The 14,548-nt window shown below is 48.7% G+C and overlaps 1 protein-coding gene across 6 annotated transcripts in view; it reads left to right on the plus strand.

Moving 5' to 3' along the window:
- Positions 1 to 6,777, plus strand: part of SLC44A2 (solute carrier family 44 member 2 (CTL2 blood group)) — a 34,637-nt gene extending 27,860 nt beyond the window's left edge. For 3 of the 6 annotated variants that reach the window (XM_084783182.1, XM_084783181.1, XM_084783185.1), the window contains exons 18-23: positions 25 to 98; positions 271 to 341; positions 480 to 568; positions 4,278 to 4,362; positions 4,746 to 4,914; positions 5,475 to 6,777. In XM_084783182.1, the coding sequence (XP_084639308.1) occupies positions 25 to 98; positions 271 to 341; positions 480 to 568; positions 4,278 to 4,362; positions 4,746 to 4,867 (441 nt within the window). In that variant the 3' untranslated portion in view covers positions 4,868 to 4,914; positions 5,475 to 6,777. The remainder of the gene's footprint in view (positions 1 to 24; positions 99 to 270; positions 342 to 479; positions 569 to 4,277; positions 4,363 to 4,745; positions 4,915 to 5,474) is intronic. The other 3 variants (XM_084783184.1, XM_084783183.1, XM_084783180.1) reach the window with 1 other exon arrangement.
- The last annotated feature ends 7,771 nt before the right edge of the window (positions 6,778 to 14,548 follow it).

Consider the following 14,548-nt stretch of genomic DNA (forward strand, 5'->3'; position numbering starts at 1 on the left):
CAAACCTCCTTCTCTTCACTCCAGATTGCCATCTACGGCACCAACTTCTGCACCTCGGCCAAGAATGCCTTCTTCCTGCTTATGAGAAATATTATCAGGTTAAGGGACTCACCTGTAACCCCCAGCCTCTCTCCCTGCCCCATCTTACCTTCTTTCCCAGCCTCCCTCCTGCCCTATAGCCCCCTGTGTCAACCCGCCTTCCGCCTACTCGGCCTCCCCTCCCAGGCTCTGAGCCCACGATCACACTTGTCCCTTCAATCTCCCCGACAGGGTTGCCGTCCTGGACAAAGTTACAGACTTCCTCTTCCTGTTGGGCAAACTTCTGATTGTGGGTAGTGTGGGTGAGTGGCGCCACCGAGCCTGCCCCTGCTGGCATGTGGGAGCCTGTTGGGAGTGCCCTGTAAACTGCTGTCACACTCGGGTCATCTTTTGCTGAGTCCTCCCTGGGGACCCAACCGTCTCGCTTCATCCCACCCCAGGCATCCTGGCCTTTTTCTTCTTCACCCACCGGATCAGAATCGTGCAAGATACGGCCCCACCTCTCAATTACTACTGGGTCCCGATACTGGTGAGGACCTTTGGGGACAGATCAAGGTCTGCGTTGAAGTAGGGGGGGAGGTGGAATTCGGGTGAAAGTCATAGGTGGCACAGTCATTGGTAATTCAGTCCTAAGTATTTACCGAGAACCTGCCGCATACACATACGCATACGCACAGGGATGGAGGAACTTTCCTTAAGAGGTACTAGGGTTAGAAACCCTGTCTCGAAAAACCAAAAAAAAAAAAAAAAAAAAAAAAGGCATTAGGGTTATTGTTGTTAGCATTTGTTTATTTTGTTTGTGTGGGGAGGATGCACTTGTGGGACATCAGAGAACCACTTGTGGGAGTCAGTTCTCTTCTCCAACCATATGTTTCAGAGCTTGACTCGTGTCATCTGGTTTGGTGGTAAGTCCCTTCATCCACTAAGACATCTTGTCAGCGATGATGATGATGATGTCTTACTATTGCTCTTACTATTATTTTTTTTTTTAATTTTTAATTTGTTTGCTTTACAAACCAACTCTTACTACTATTATAGAAAACTTTCATTTTCCTATTCACTTAGGTTTTGTTTTGTTTTTTCTTTGGAGACAGACTTTCTCTGTGTAGCCTTGGCTGTCCTAGAGCTGGCTATGTAGACCAGGCTGGCCTCGAACTCATAGAAATCTGCCTGCCTCAGCCTCTGGAGTGCTATAACTTCAATTTTTTTCTTATTTTTTGGTTTTTCTTTTCCTTTTCCCTTTTTTTTTTTTTTTTTTTTTTTTTGGTTTTTTTGAGACAGGGTTTCTCTGTGTAGCCTTATCTGTCCTGGACTCTCTTTGTAGACCAGGCTGGCCTCGAACTCACAGCGATCTGTCTGCCTCTGCTTCCCAAGTGCTGGGATTAAAGGCGTGCGCCACCATACCGGGCTCTTTTTTGGTTTTTCGAGACAGGGTTTCTCTGTGTAGCCTTGGTTAGCCTGGACTCGCCTCCTGCCTCTGCCTCCCTGAGTGCCGGGTCTACAGGTGCGAGCCACTATGCCCGGCCTAATTTCAAGATTTATTTACTTTTATCTTATGTGTATTGGTGTTTCGACTTCATGTATGTCTGTGTAGCATATGTGTGCCTGATAGCCATGGTTGTCAAAAGAGAGCATGGAATCCTCAGAACTTGCAATGACGGATGGTTGGGAGCTGCTGTGTGGCCCTCTGGGAAAGCAGCCAATGTTCCTGTCTGCTGAGCCAGCTCCCCAGCACTCCCCTCCTTGCCTTTTTTCCTTGACTGAGACAGGGCCCCCCTGTGTCACCCTGGCTGGCCTGGATCTTACAAAGATCTGCTGAGGCTGGCAGAGAGCTTTTGATCTTTTTGCCTCCCAAACCCTAGAATTACAGCCAAATTGTCACCCCAGGCCAGACCTTCCAATTGTGTAGGGGCATTATTATCCAATCATGATACTGGTGGCACACCTCTGTCATCCCAACACTAGAGAAGTACAGGAGGAAGAATCCAAAATTCAAGGTCAGCCTTAGCTACATAGTGAATTCAGGGCCAGCTACAGCTACAGAAGACCCTATCAATAAAGAGAAGAGAAAGCTGGATGTGGTGGCGTGCACCTTTAATCTCAGCACTCGGGAGGCAGAAGCAGGCAGATCTCTGTGAGTTTGAGGCCAGCCTGGTCTACAAAGTGAGTCCAGGACAGCCACGGCTACACAGAGAGACCCTGTCTCAAAACAAAACAAAAAAACCTTTAGGGGAGAAAAAAAGCATAGACTATCTGGGCAGAGGGAATAGCAGAGCCACAGGGGTCTAGCTCTACCAGAGCAGTGAGGAGACTGCTGCGGCTTGTGTGGAGAGTCAAGACAGCAACCGAGGATAAGGTCCCCAGAGCCCAGGGTCCCAGACGTCTACATTAGTTCCTTTCTGCAGGTTAGAAGATGAGCAACTCAGGTGCCCAACTCAGATTCGTTTTGCATGTGTGCATGCCTGTTCATACACATGAAGGCATGTATATATGTGCATATAGAGGCCTGAGGTTAGGTTCATGGTGAACTCCTGGGTGGCTCTCTGTTATTTGCTGATAAGGTGTCCTGTTGGACCCAGGCAAGGCTCACTGGTTCTGCCTAGTGTGGTAAGCCAGCTGGCCCTGGGGATCTGTTGTCATCACTCTTGAGTGCTGGGGTTATAGGTGGTCCAGCACACTCATCTGACGTCTGGATAGGTGCTGGGGATCCGAACTCAGGTCCTCGGCCTTGCACAGCAGCTACTTGCTCCACCAGCCGTCTCTTGCATATCCCAGGCGGTGCTGGAACTTGCTGTGCACCGCAGGCTGGCCTCAGGTTCAGGGTCTCCTTGCACTTGAGTCTCCAAAGTGCTGAGATTATAGGCATGTGCCCCCTGGCCCCGTGGAATGTGGGCTCCAAGTCCGTCACGCCCCAGTGCACTGGATAACGCCTCGGGGCATGGACAGTGCTAGGACAGTCTAGATATTAGACATTGCTTCCGGGTGACATGGACCTGACAATTTGCTGTTGGTGGGCAGGCTATAAGGTGAACAGCCTGGACATAGGCCCTGAGGTTGGAAGGAATGTAGCTGAGTGGTTTCTCCTAGCTAAGGTGGAAGGTCAGGCCTGTCAGGCCCAGCATTTGGGAGGTAGAGGCAGGATGCTCAGGAGTTCAGGGCCATCTTGGCTACTTAGTGTTTTGAGGCCAGCCTGAGATGTGTGAGACTGCCTCACCCCCCGCCCCCGCAATTCTATTCCAAAGAGGGCAAACTGGACTGAATGCGATGGCAGCAAGGGACATGATAAGTTCATGCCAGCCTGGGCTACAGAATATACATGCACAAGCGACCAAAGTGAAGGTCGAGCAAGGTGAAGAGAGTGACTCCCCCAAGTTTCCCTCTGACCCCACAGCGCGCTGTGCGTGCTCGCATGCCATGAAATGCTATACATACATACATACATACATACATACATACATACATACATACATACATATATTATATTATATATTATATATTAAGACAAACATTTAAACTAAGGAGGGGAGAGAGGACATCAGATAGTGACTTGGCCTTCACACACACACCAGCTACCAAATGGGACCCAGCTGTGTGACTTTTCTCACTATGCAATCCTGGCTGGCTTGGAACTCTGTAGACCAGGGTGGTCCTGAGCTCATAGAGGTCGGCCTGCCTCTGCCTTCTAAAAGGTGTGCACCACCACACCTAGCAGCTGCAGAATAAATGTTCTGGGGGCCTGGAGAGGTAGCTCAACAGTTAAGAGTACTTGTTGCTCTTGTAGAAGATGTGGGTTCACAACCATCCTTAACTTCAGTCCCAGGGTATCTGACGTCTGATGGTCATTGATCTCGCGCATACATACCTGGTACACAAACAAACATGCAGGCAAAGCAAAAACACACCTAAGTCTTTTTTCATTGTTATTTTTTGTTTTTTCGAGACAGGGTTTCCCTATGTAGCCTTGGCTAGTCCAGATTCGCTTTGTAGACCAGGCTGGCCTCGAACTCACAAGTGCTGGGATTAAAGGTGTACTCCCATGCTCAGCCATAGGTTATTGTTTTGTTTTGTTTTGTTTTGTTTTTTATGAGTAAAGAAAAAAAGAAGTGCTTTAAAGATGAGGCAGGAGGATTGCCTGCTCGTGGGAGTGAGCTGTTTCTTAGCCTGGGGGAAGTGGGGCAGAGTGGTGGGGTTGTTCTGCATTGGAGCTGGGGAAGAACAAAATGTCCTCTTTTTAATAGACAGTGATCATTGGCTCCTATTTGATTGCACATGGCTTCTTCAGCGTCTACGGCATGTGTGTGGACACGCTGTTCCTCTGTTTCTGTGAGTGACCCCTTTATCTCAGCACACCAGGGGCCCTGACTCCCTCCAGTGGAAACACAAAGCCGCCCTCACCCCAGAGTTCCCGGGTCCTGCGTGTCCCACCTTCTTGGCCCCTTCACCATGCTGAACACTAACATGATCTGGAGCCCTCTGTCCCCTGGGTGTCTGGCTTTGGGGTTTCTGGCTTTGTTGGGGATTAGAAAGGGGTCCATGGCTGCCACTAACTCTGGTCTCCACGTGTCTTTTTCTTTTTTTCTTCCCTCTTTTCTTCTCCCTATGCCTGCTGGCTTCTTTTCTGTTATTCCTCTGCCTCCCTTTCCTGCCCCCCTCTCCTTTCCTGACCACCCCATTTCCCACCCCCTGCTGGTTCCTGGGGGGCCCAGGTGAGGACCTTGAGAGGAATGACGGCTCTCATGAGCGACCCTACTTCATGTCGCCCGAGCTGAGAGACATCCTATTGAAGGGGAGTCTGCAGGCGGGCAAGCAGGAGGAAGTTGAGGAGTAGAGAGTGAGGGAGACTGGCAAGCTGGCCAGGGGGCCTCTGGAGACCCGGTTTGTGCATGTGATGGCGCTTCTTTGACTGGGAATGTGGGGCTCCTGCAGTGCTTCCCTACCCCTCTCTTTTCCAAGCCTAGGCAGTCGGTAAACCACTGAGCCACCCTCCCAGCCTCTCACTGGGGCGTTCTAGGCTGAGGCTCAGTCACTGAGCCACACTCCCAGCCTCTCACTGGGGCGTTCTAGGCTGAGGCTCAGTCACTGAGCCACACCTCTTGGCCCCTCACTGGGGGTTCTAGACAGGGGCTCTATGCCTGAACTATGCCCCTAGTCTTGTTTACTTTTTATTTGGGGACAACGGCTCACTCAGTTGCCCAGGCTGGCCTTGGACTTACTGTAGTGAGAGCAGGCCTTGAGCCTGGCGTTGCTCTGTCTCAGCGTCTACGTCCCTTGGGTAACAGGCCTGTGCTACCATGCCCTGCTCTCCTGTGTGTTGCTTTCTAACCCCCCCCCCCCCCAGGCTTCTCTCTGGCCCTCTGTTCCCTTCCCTGTGCCCCATCCTGACCCCTGCCAGCTGCCTCCCTCTCATTTCCCGTGCTTTGGGGCTCTATCCACAGTGGAGGATCTGGAGAGAAATGACGGTTCAGCTGAGAGGCCTTACTTCATGTCTTCCACTCTCAAGAAACTCTTGAATAAAACCAACAAGAAGGTAGCAGAATCCTAAGGCATCTGCCTCCCGCCCCTCTCAGGAAGCTTCGACTGGGAGCTTGCTCTGCGCCTGGGTCAGAATCCCCAGCTCCTCGGACTTGCCTAAAGTCACATCACTGCCTCTCTGCCACCTTCCCTGAGTCCCCATTTCCAGGGACCTAGAAGAGTTGGGGCATCTCTTCTCTATGCCAAAGGGCGCTTGGGAGTTTCTCAGTGCGGCCCTGGAAGATGGGACAGAGTGGGTCTCTCCCGTCCTCGCTGGCTCACATGGTGCCAATATGGTGAAGTTACTTGAAGTCGAGTACTGAAGCAAGCTTTTTGGACTTCTGTACCCGCTCCAGCCAAGAGGAGAAGACTGGATGAGAGGGCCTCTGCCAGTGGGCTCAGTGAACCCGGCTCCAAGCTCCCTGCCTGCTCCAGTGAGGCCAGAGGTGGATCCCGGTGGCCGACTCAGCCCGAGGGCCATCAGATACATTCTCACTTCTACTTTTTTAACCTAGACACACAGCTTTTATCCCATCGGGCTCCACAGCTGGATGGAGCCACCAAGAGTGCCTTCATTTGTCACCCCACCTCCAGCCTGGGGTGGCTGGGGTCGCAGGAAGGAGTGTGCACGCAGAACCGGTGGATAAAGAGCCCTGGAGAAGGAGTGAGAAGGTAGTGGCTGGGAGCGGCTGGGAGGAGCTGGGAGGAGCGGGGAGGAGCGGGCCTCTGTGCTGAGGTCCCACAGAGTGGCTTTGGCTGATGGCCTCTTAGTGGAAAACTTGAGGCTTCCCGTCCAAGCTGGGGAATGGATGAGAGGGCCCGCCTCCCTCCCAGCCCCTCTCTGCCAGTGCTCCACACTGCTGTCTTTGTAAGAGGAAAGAAACTTAAGTTCACCCAAGGGATGGTTTCAGGGGTGAGGTGTGGGTGTGTTATGTACTCCAGGCTAACTAGGCATATCTTGTTCTTTCACCTGACACTCTAGAGAATCTTTTTGCCAAACTTCTTGAACTGGCTCACTTCTCCTGCCATATGTTAAGACCCTCCCCTCACCCCTACTTTGCCTACCAGTAACATACCAGGACCTTGAAAACAGGCTGCCAGCCTAGGATCTGTGGTTTCCTGTGCCTGCCTTGTGCGTGCCATCCCACCCCACTCTTCTCTTGTATGCCCAGTTCTATGCTTACGTAACTGCATTCCAACATTTTAATAAAGTGCCTCTTGTACAGATCCTGACTTGGTGTGTTTATAGTGGGAATGTGGGAGGCTGCTGGGAGTGAGCGCTTTAGTGCTTGGGCATCTCTGAACCCCCCCCCCCAAAAAAAAAATGGAAAAAGAGAAAGATGGATCTGGAGAGATGGCTCAGGGGCTCTGTGTGCATTCTGCTCTTACAGAGGACCCAGGCTGAGTATCAGCATCCTTGTCAGGCAATGCAGAGCCTCCAGTAACGTGGGCTTCAGGGAATCTGATACCACTGGCCTCCTTGGACACCCACACTCACATGCACAGATCCACATGCAGACACAAACAAGTAATTTTGTTTATTTTTTATTTTTTGGGTTTTTTGAGATAGGGTTTCTCTGTGTGGCCTTGGCTGTCCTGGACTCACTTTGTAGACCAGGCTGGCCTCGAACTCAGAGATCCGCCTGCCTCTGCCTCCCGAGTGCTGGGATTAAAGACGTGCGCCACCACACCTGGCCTTTTTTTTTTTTTTTTAAGTATTTTTAATTTAAAAATCTAGGCCTGGAGAGAGATCTCAAAGGTTAAGAGCACTGGCTGTTCTTCCAGAGGATCTGTGTTCAATTCCCAGCACCTACGTGGCAGCTCACAACTGCCTGTAACTCCAGTTCCAGGAGACCTGACACTCTCATACAGACATACATCCAAGTAAAACACTAGTGTGCGCACACGCACACACACCAAAAACAAAAAAACTTTAGAACTGGAGAGATGGCTCAGTGGTTAAGAGCACTGCCTGTTCTCCAAAGGTCAATTCCCAGCAACTACGTGGTGGCTCACAACCATGTGTAATGTGATCTGATGCCCTCTTCTGGCCTGCAGATGTACATGCAGGCAGAACACTGTATACATAACAAATCTAAAAAACAAACCCTTTAGAAACCTATTTTATGTGTATGGGTGTCTTATGTATGATGTCTGTGTACCAAGTGCATATTTGTTGTATGCAGAGGCAAGAAGGTGTCATATCCCCTGGAACTGTGAGCCACCATGTGTGCGTGCACATGTCTCCCGGGGACGGAATTCAGGTCCCCAGGTTTGGTGGCAACTGCAGTTGCTAAACCAGCTTCACTTCAGAGTGGTTCTATCTTCTTGTCGGTCTCCCTGCCAGCCAGACTGCAGGTGTACTGCTGCCCCCTGGTGCCTGATTTTGTTATTGTCCTTTGCCAATTCTTTTGCTCCTGGAAAAATCTCAATCTATCGACACCCCCCCCCCCAACCACACCCTGTCTCTCTCCTTATTGGTACAAAGTATTGTATTAAACAGAACCTTCACTCATACCAGCCAAGTGTACTGGCACTTAGTCACATCCAAGCCCCATCATTTTTCTTTTTTTGAGACAGTGTCTCATGTAGCCCAGGATGGCTTCTGACTCAATATGTAGCCGAAAATAACCTTGACCTTCTGCCTCTCTTGCCTCCATCTATCCAGCAGTGGGATATCAGACCTGTGACTTTGCACTGGGTTTGCCTGGTGCTGGGGGTAAAACCAGGGCTTTGTGGGCCATCGTGTGGGTACTAACTAGGAAATAAACAAAAACAGAATGTATGGTAAGCATTGAGCCATCACTTTAGAAACACCAGCCTGTTTCTTTTGTTTGTTTGTTTGTTTTGTTTTTCGAGACAAGGTCTCTCTGTTGTAGCCTTGGCTGTCCTGGACTAACTCTGTAGACCAGGCTGGCCTTGAACTCACAGCGATCCGCCTGCCTCTGCTTCCCGAGTGCTGGGATTACAGGCGTGCGCCACCACCGCCCAGCCACCAGCCTGTTTCTAAGGCTGGCATTGTGTAAGAAAAACCATAACCAAGTACCCAGGTGGGAAGCTGGGGAGGGCAGCATTTCATCATTTTGGATTAGCTAAACACAAGAAGAATTGATTTCGTTCAGAGTACCTTGTATCCAGGTGGCTAGAGAAAGCATTTTAAGCTGATTGGCTAGGATATAGGCTTGGTGATGTTCCAGTTGCCTAATGTTTTGGGAGAAAGGAACATAGCAGGGTATTGTGGCTTTGTTTTTTATTTGTTTGTTTGGTTGGTTAGTTGGTTGGTTTTTCGAGACAGTTTCCCTGTGTAGCCTTGGCTTTCCTGGACTTGCTTTGTAGACCAGGCTGGCATGGAATACACAGCAATCTGCCTGCTGCTGTCCACCTTGGTGCTAGGATTAAAGGTGTGTGCCACCACTCCTGGGAATAATTTATTCTTTAATTTTGTTTTACAAACAGAACCTTTAACTTACAAAGTGTATTGTTGCTGTTTTGGTTTCATACTCTGAAGACAGAGAAGGACAGATTTGAGTCCAAAACCAGTCTGGTTGTGTTGGAGAGATGGCTCAAAAGTTAAGAGCACTGTCTGTTTTTCCAAAGGTCCTGAGTTCAATTCTCAGAAGCCACATGGTGGCTCACAATCATCTATAATGAGATCTGAAGCCAGGCGTGGGGGCGCATGTCTTTAATTCCAGTACTTGGGAGGAAGAGGCAGGCGGATCGATGTGAATTCGAGGCCAGCCTGGTCTACAAAGCAATTCCAGGACAGCCAAAGCTATTACACAGAGAAACTCTCTCTTGAAAAAAATGTAAGATTTTATTTATATAAAAAACGAAAAAAATTATTTATTTATTTATTTTATGTAAGAGTGTTCTATCTATATGTATGCCTGCATGCCAGAAGAGAGTATCAGATCCTAGTAAAGATGGTTGTGAGCCACCATGTGGTTGCTGGGAATTGAACTCAGGACCTCTGGAAGAGCAGTCAGTGCTCTTACCAGCTCAGCCATCTCTCTAACCCCACCCCAAAATTTTTTACATAAAAATAAAATATAAGCCGGGTGATGGTGGTGCACGCCTTTAATCCCAGCACTCGGGAGGCAGAGGCAAGCAGATCTCTGTGAGTCCAGGACAGCCAAGGCTACACAGAGAATCCCTGTCTCAAAAAAACAAAATAAAATAAAACTAAATATAATATAATATAATAACAATATAATATAATGAGATCTGGTGCCCTTTTCTGGCATGCAGGCAGAATACTGTATACATAATAAAAAAATAAATTTTTTTTTTAAGGAAAAAGAAACAGGCTGGTGTCACAGTTAGGCTCTCGAGTCCTTTCTGTGGCCCTGATTGCAGCCAGCCTTGTCTTGGGGTGTCTGTCCAACTCAATAAGCCATCAGTGTCTCCCTGAAATTGGTGCCCCAGTGGTTTGTGTGGCAGTTCTTGTACTCCAACAGTACAAGAGTTTTCTTATTTCTTGAATCTAAGGGATGTAAGTACTTCTGGTCCTTGCTTCCTGAAAGCACATCTAAGCCCTGAGGCCGAGGCCAAGAATCCCAGTCTGCAAATGTCCCCAAAGAGCAGGAGTCCATATTATTTTCCCTAGGCTTTCCCCTGTAAGGCCCTTTATAGCTTAGCTCCTCCCTTGGTGGAAGCTCCCTCTCAGGCCCCTTTTATCGGCAAAGTTCACTCGTTTTTTTTTTAAAAGACAGGATGTTTTGGTGTAATAGCCCTGGCTATCCTGGAACTTACTATGTAGACCAGGCTAGCCTCGAACTCATAGCAATCCACCTGCCTCTGCCTCAGAGTGCTGGGATTAAAGGCATGAGGCACCATTATTTAAGATAATTTCTGGCCTCGTGTGGTGGTGTACCTCTTTAATCGCAGCATTTGGGAGGCAGAGGCAGGTGGATCACCATAAGTTTGAGGCCAGCCTGGTCTACAAAGTGAGACCAAGACAGCCAAGGCTACACAGAGAAACCCTGTCTCAAAAAACCTAAAATAATAATAATAATAATAATAATAATAATAATAATAATAATAACAACAACAACAACAACAACAACTTCTGGCCACTTATCTGCAGGCTATCACTAGCTGGGGCCATCTCTAAAAGGTATCAGCCTGCTAGTGTGGGCTGTTCCATCGCAGCCTGATGAGGTGTTAGGGATGAACCTTGGTTGGCCTATTCCCAAGTAGCACATGAAGGAGATAAGACCAAGCAGTGCAGGGTGCAGTTGGTCATATTGATGGGTTCTAGGAATTGCAGTTTGCTCTCCAAACTATATGACCGGATCCAAGAGGCCTGGGGGACTGCGTGGCTGTGCATCTGCAGGAGATGGAAGGCCATGGGACATGGGAGGCAGAGTAGTAGAAGCTGTCATCCCCACTCTGACCGAGGTCATTCACAGATGGTTGGTTTCAGACACTAATCTGGCCTGACTCTCTTGGTTCACTCCTGGCTGGAGTCCACAGCAGCTTTGGCATGAGTGTGATCTATCCATGGCTGACACTAGGAACATTAACAGTGCAGGGAGTGGGCAATTTTATTTATTTATTTATTTTTGGTTTTTCAAGACAGAGTTTCTCCGTGTTAGCCTTGGCTGTCCTGGATTCGCTTTGTACACCTGAGTGCAGAGTGGGCAATTTTTGTGAGTGCCATCCAAAACTTTCAAGAACTCCTAGAGGTGGGTGTGGCCAAACATGCTCTCAAAATGTACCCTAAACAGCAAAAGTGGCAGAATTCTGGCCCAGGGAGGTCTGCTTCTTGGCAGTGTTTGGTTGGTGCTGTTTTATTTTAAGATTTATTTATTGGGCCGGGCGTGGTGGCACACTGGAGAGGCAGAGGCACGTGGATTGCTGTGTATTCGAGGCCAGCCTGGTCTACAAAGTGAGTCCAGGACAGCCAAGGCTATACATTGAAACCCTGTCTCCAAACTCCCCCCCAAATAAAAAGATTTATGTATTTATTCATTTAATGTATATGAGGACACTGATCCCATTGTAGATGGTTGTGAGCCACCATGTGGTTGCTGGGAATTGAACTCAGGACCTCTGGAAAAGCAGTCAGTGCTCTTAACCTCTGAGCCATCTTTCCAGCCTGTTTATTTATTTATTTATTATTTATACAGTGGTCTACATGTAGATCTGCAAGGCAGAAGAGAGCATCAGGTTATATTATAGATGGTTGTCAGACACCAGGTGGTTGCTGGGAATTTAACTCAGGACCTCAGGAAGATGAGTCAGTGCTTTTAACCACTGAGCCATCTCTCTAGCCTGTTTTTTGTTTTTGTTTTTTGAAATACCAGAGCCCTTGCTGTCCTGGACTCTCTTTACAGACCAGACTGGCCTCAAACTCATAGCGATCTGCCTGCTTCTGCCTCCCTGAGTGCTAGGATAAAAGGCGTGTGCCACCAAGCCCAGCCAGGTGCTATATTTAAAGTCCTATTAGTCTCTCAATTTGGCTTGAAGATGGAAGGTGGGCACTGTTGGTGCAAGTTCCAAGTTAATTCTCTACGTGGTAGGAAAAGCTTTAACTCAGCTCAAATCCGCACGCCGCAACTAGTGAGCACTTAGGCTCTCTGATCATGGAATATCAGTCAAGGCCTCTTTCAGCTGTTCAAATAGGGAGGACCCTGTTTGTGTCAGAGTGGGCCTTGACTCTTTGCTTGGGATAGTCGAGCACACTGCACACACACACAGGCTTTGCTAGCTTGTTGGGTCAGTGTTGGCAACCTCAGGACCACCAAGCATTTTCAAAACAATTCTTGTAGGGAAGTCTTTTCAGCTGGGTGTTTTGTGAGCTTGCCAGATGAGGTTGGGAGCTGTCGTCTCTGGAATTATTCTCCTACAGAGCTGTGTCTTCATGGACTAGACCTTGGCTCCTTGTGTGAGCTTGGCTGAGTGCTACTGCCACAGCCCAGGGTGTGTGTGTGTGTGTATGTGAGAGAGAGAGAGAGAGAGAGAGAGAGAGAGAGAGAGAGAGAGAGAGAGAGAGAGAGAGAGAGAGAGAGAGAGAGATTGGGGCAGGCAGCTTCTAGGAGCTGGAGGATTTGGTGTCTGTTTTAATTTTTTTGTCTCCTGGGGTCAGCAGTTCCCCTTTTCCATATATAGCTGCTTTGAGTCTCTTTTTGTTATTGTGTTTTGTTTTTGTGTGTGTGTGTGTGTGTGTGTGTGTGTGTGTGTGTGTGTGTGTGTGTGTGTGTGTTTTCGAGACAGTGTTTCTCTGTGTAATAGCCCTGGCTGTCCTGGACTCACTTTGAAGACCAGGCTGGCCTTGAACTCACAGCAATCCACCTGCCTCTGCCTCCTGCGTGCTAGGATTAAAGGTGTGCGTCACCACAACTGGCCTACTTTGAGTCTCTTGCTATTAGGGGCTACCACATGTTCTAGTCTTCAGCTCTCATCAGTAAAAAATTTCATTTCCAAATTGGGGAACATTTTATCCTTTAAGACTAGTTGCAAGAAGGAAATGCCTTTTTGTTTTGTTTGTTTGTTTTTGTTTTTTGAAACAAGGCTTCTCTGTGTAGTCTTGGCTGTCCTGGACTCATTTTGTAGACCAGGCTATCCTCGAACTCACAGCAATCCACCTGCCTCTGCCTCCCGAGTGCTGGGATTAAAGGCGTGTGCCACCATGCCTGGCCAAGAACTGCTTTTTATAATTTCTCTACAATCGTGGAGAGGCTTGCCCTTCTTTTCAGGCAATTGTGTGGCTAGGTTTAGGTCCTGGTGACATTGCTGTGTCTTCTTGGGTGAGTGGTGAGCCTGGCATCTTCCTCAGTGGTGATGAGCATGCTGCTGATGAACAGGAGCAGGGGGTCCTGCAACTACCTTCCTGCCTGCCTTGTGGTACTGACAACTGATCGAGCCCCTCAGGAGGCAGCATCATAGACCACATTTCATGCTTTGGGGAGGCCAGTGGGGTTTCCTTGCTGTCCTCAGCATAACAGACATGCAGGACTGTGTGGGTCTTCCTTCTGGACTGTGCAGACCATGTTTATATGTGCCTTGCTGTATCCCCATGCCTGGTCAGCTCCTGTTGCTGCAGGGGACTGCAGGTTTAAATGAGACTTCAGTGGAACTGCAGGTGGGGACTCAGCTGGATACTTTAGCCACAAATAGGCTGTGGGCCCAGTGCAATCATTCACATTCATTCAGAAGTTCAACATTGCCTTTTTTTTTTTTTTTTTTTTTTCCCGAGACAGAGTCTCTCTGTGTAGCCTTGGCTGTCCTGGACTCACTTTGTAGACCAGGCTGGCCTCGAACTCACAGCGATCAACATTGCCATTTTAAAGTCTGAATTTGTCTGTTTCTCCAGAGATGTCATTATTGAACCAGAGCTATTTTTTTTTGTTTGTTTTTCAAGACAGAGTTTCTTTGTCCTGGACTCACTTTGTAGACCAGGCTGGCCTCAAATTCACAGCGATCCACCTGCCTCTGCCTCCCGAGTACTGGGATTAAAGGCGTGCGCCACCACGCCTGGCTTTTTATTTTTTAAATATGGAGAAGTTTATTGTAGAAGAGTGAGAAAGCAGGAAAGGAGGAGAGGTGCCCTAAGGGGTAAGAAAGAGAGATAGACAGACAGACAGAAACAAGAGAAGGCAAGAGAGCAACCTGAAAGGTTTTAATGCTGGAGCCAATTTGTATTCTCTTTGTCTCTGTCTATCTGTTTCTGTCTCTGACCTTGAGAGATCCACCCGGCTGGGATTAAGGGCATGGACCACTACTGGTTGGCTGCATCCTTATCTTAGACTCTCAGACCACAGGTAAGCAAGGGAGATTTCAGCACAGCCTATGTAACAGGCTGTTTAGGGCAATGGCCCATTGTCTGGTTCAGCTGTCTCTCCAGGCCAGTCTGCTCCAGGTGGAAGTGAAGTATGGCTGTCAGTAAGCAGCACAGCAGTGCTTAAAGTCACCAAGTCACTGTCTCACAGTTACTCTTTTCTGCCCTGGTCCCTGTTAATGCCCGGCTGTAGCTCTCAGGAGGCCCAGGTTAGGG

This window comes from Acomys minous (genome assembly GCF_964271855.1).
Source record: "Acomys minous genome assembly, chromosome: 5".
NCBI lineage: Eukaryota > Metazoa > Chordata > Mammalia > Rodentia > Muridae > Acomys > Acomys minous.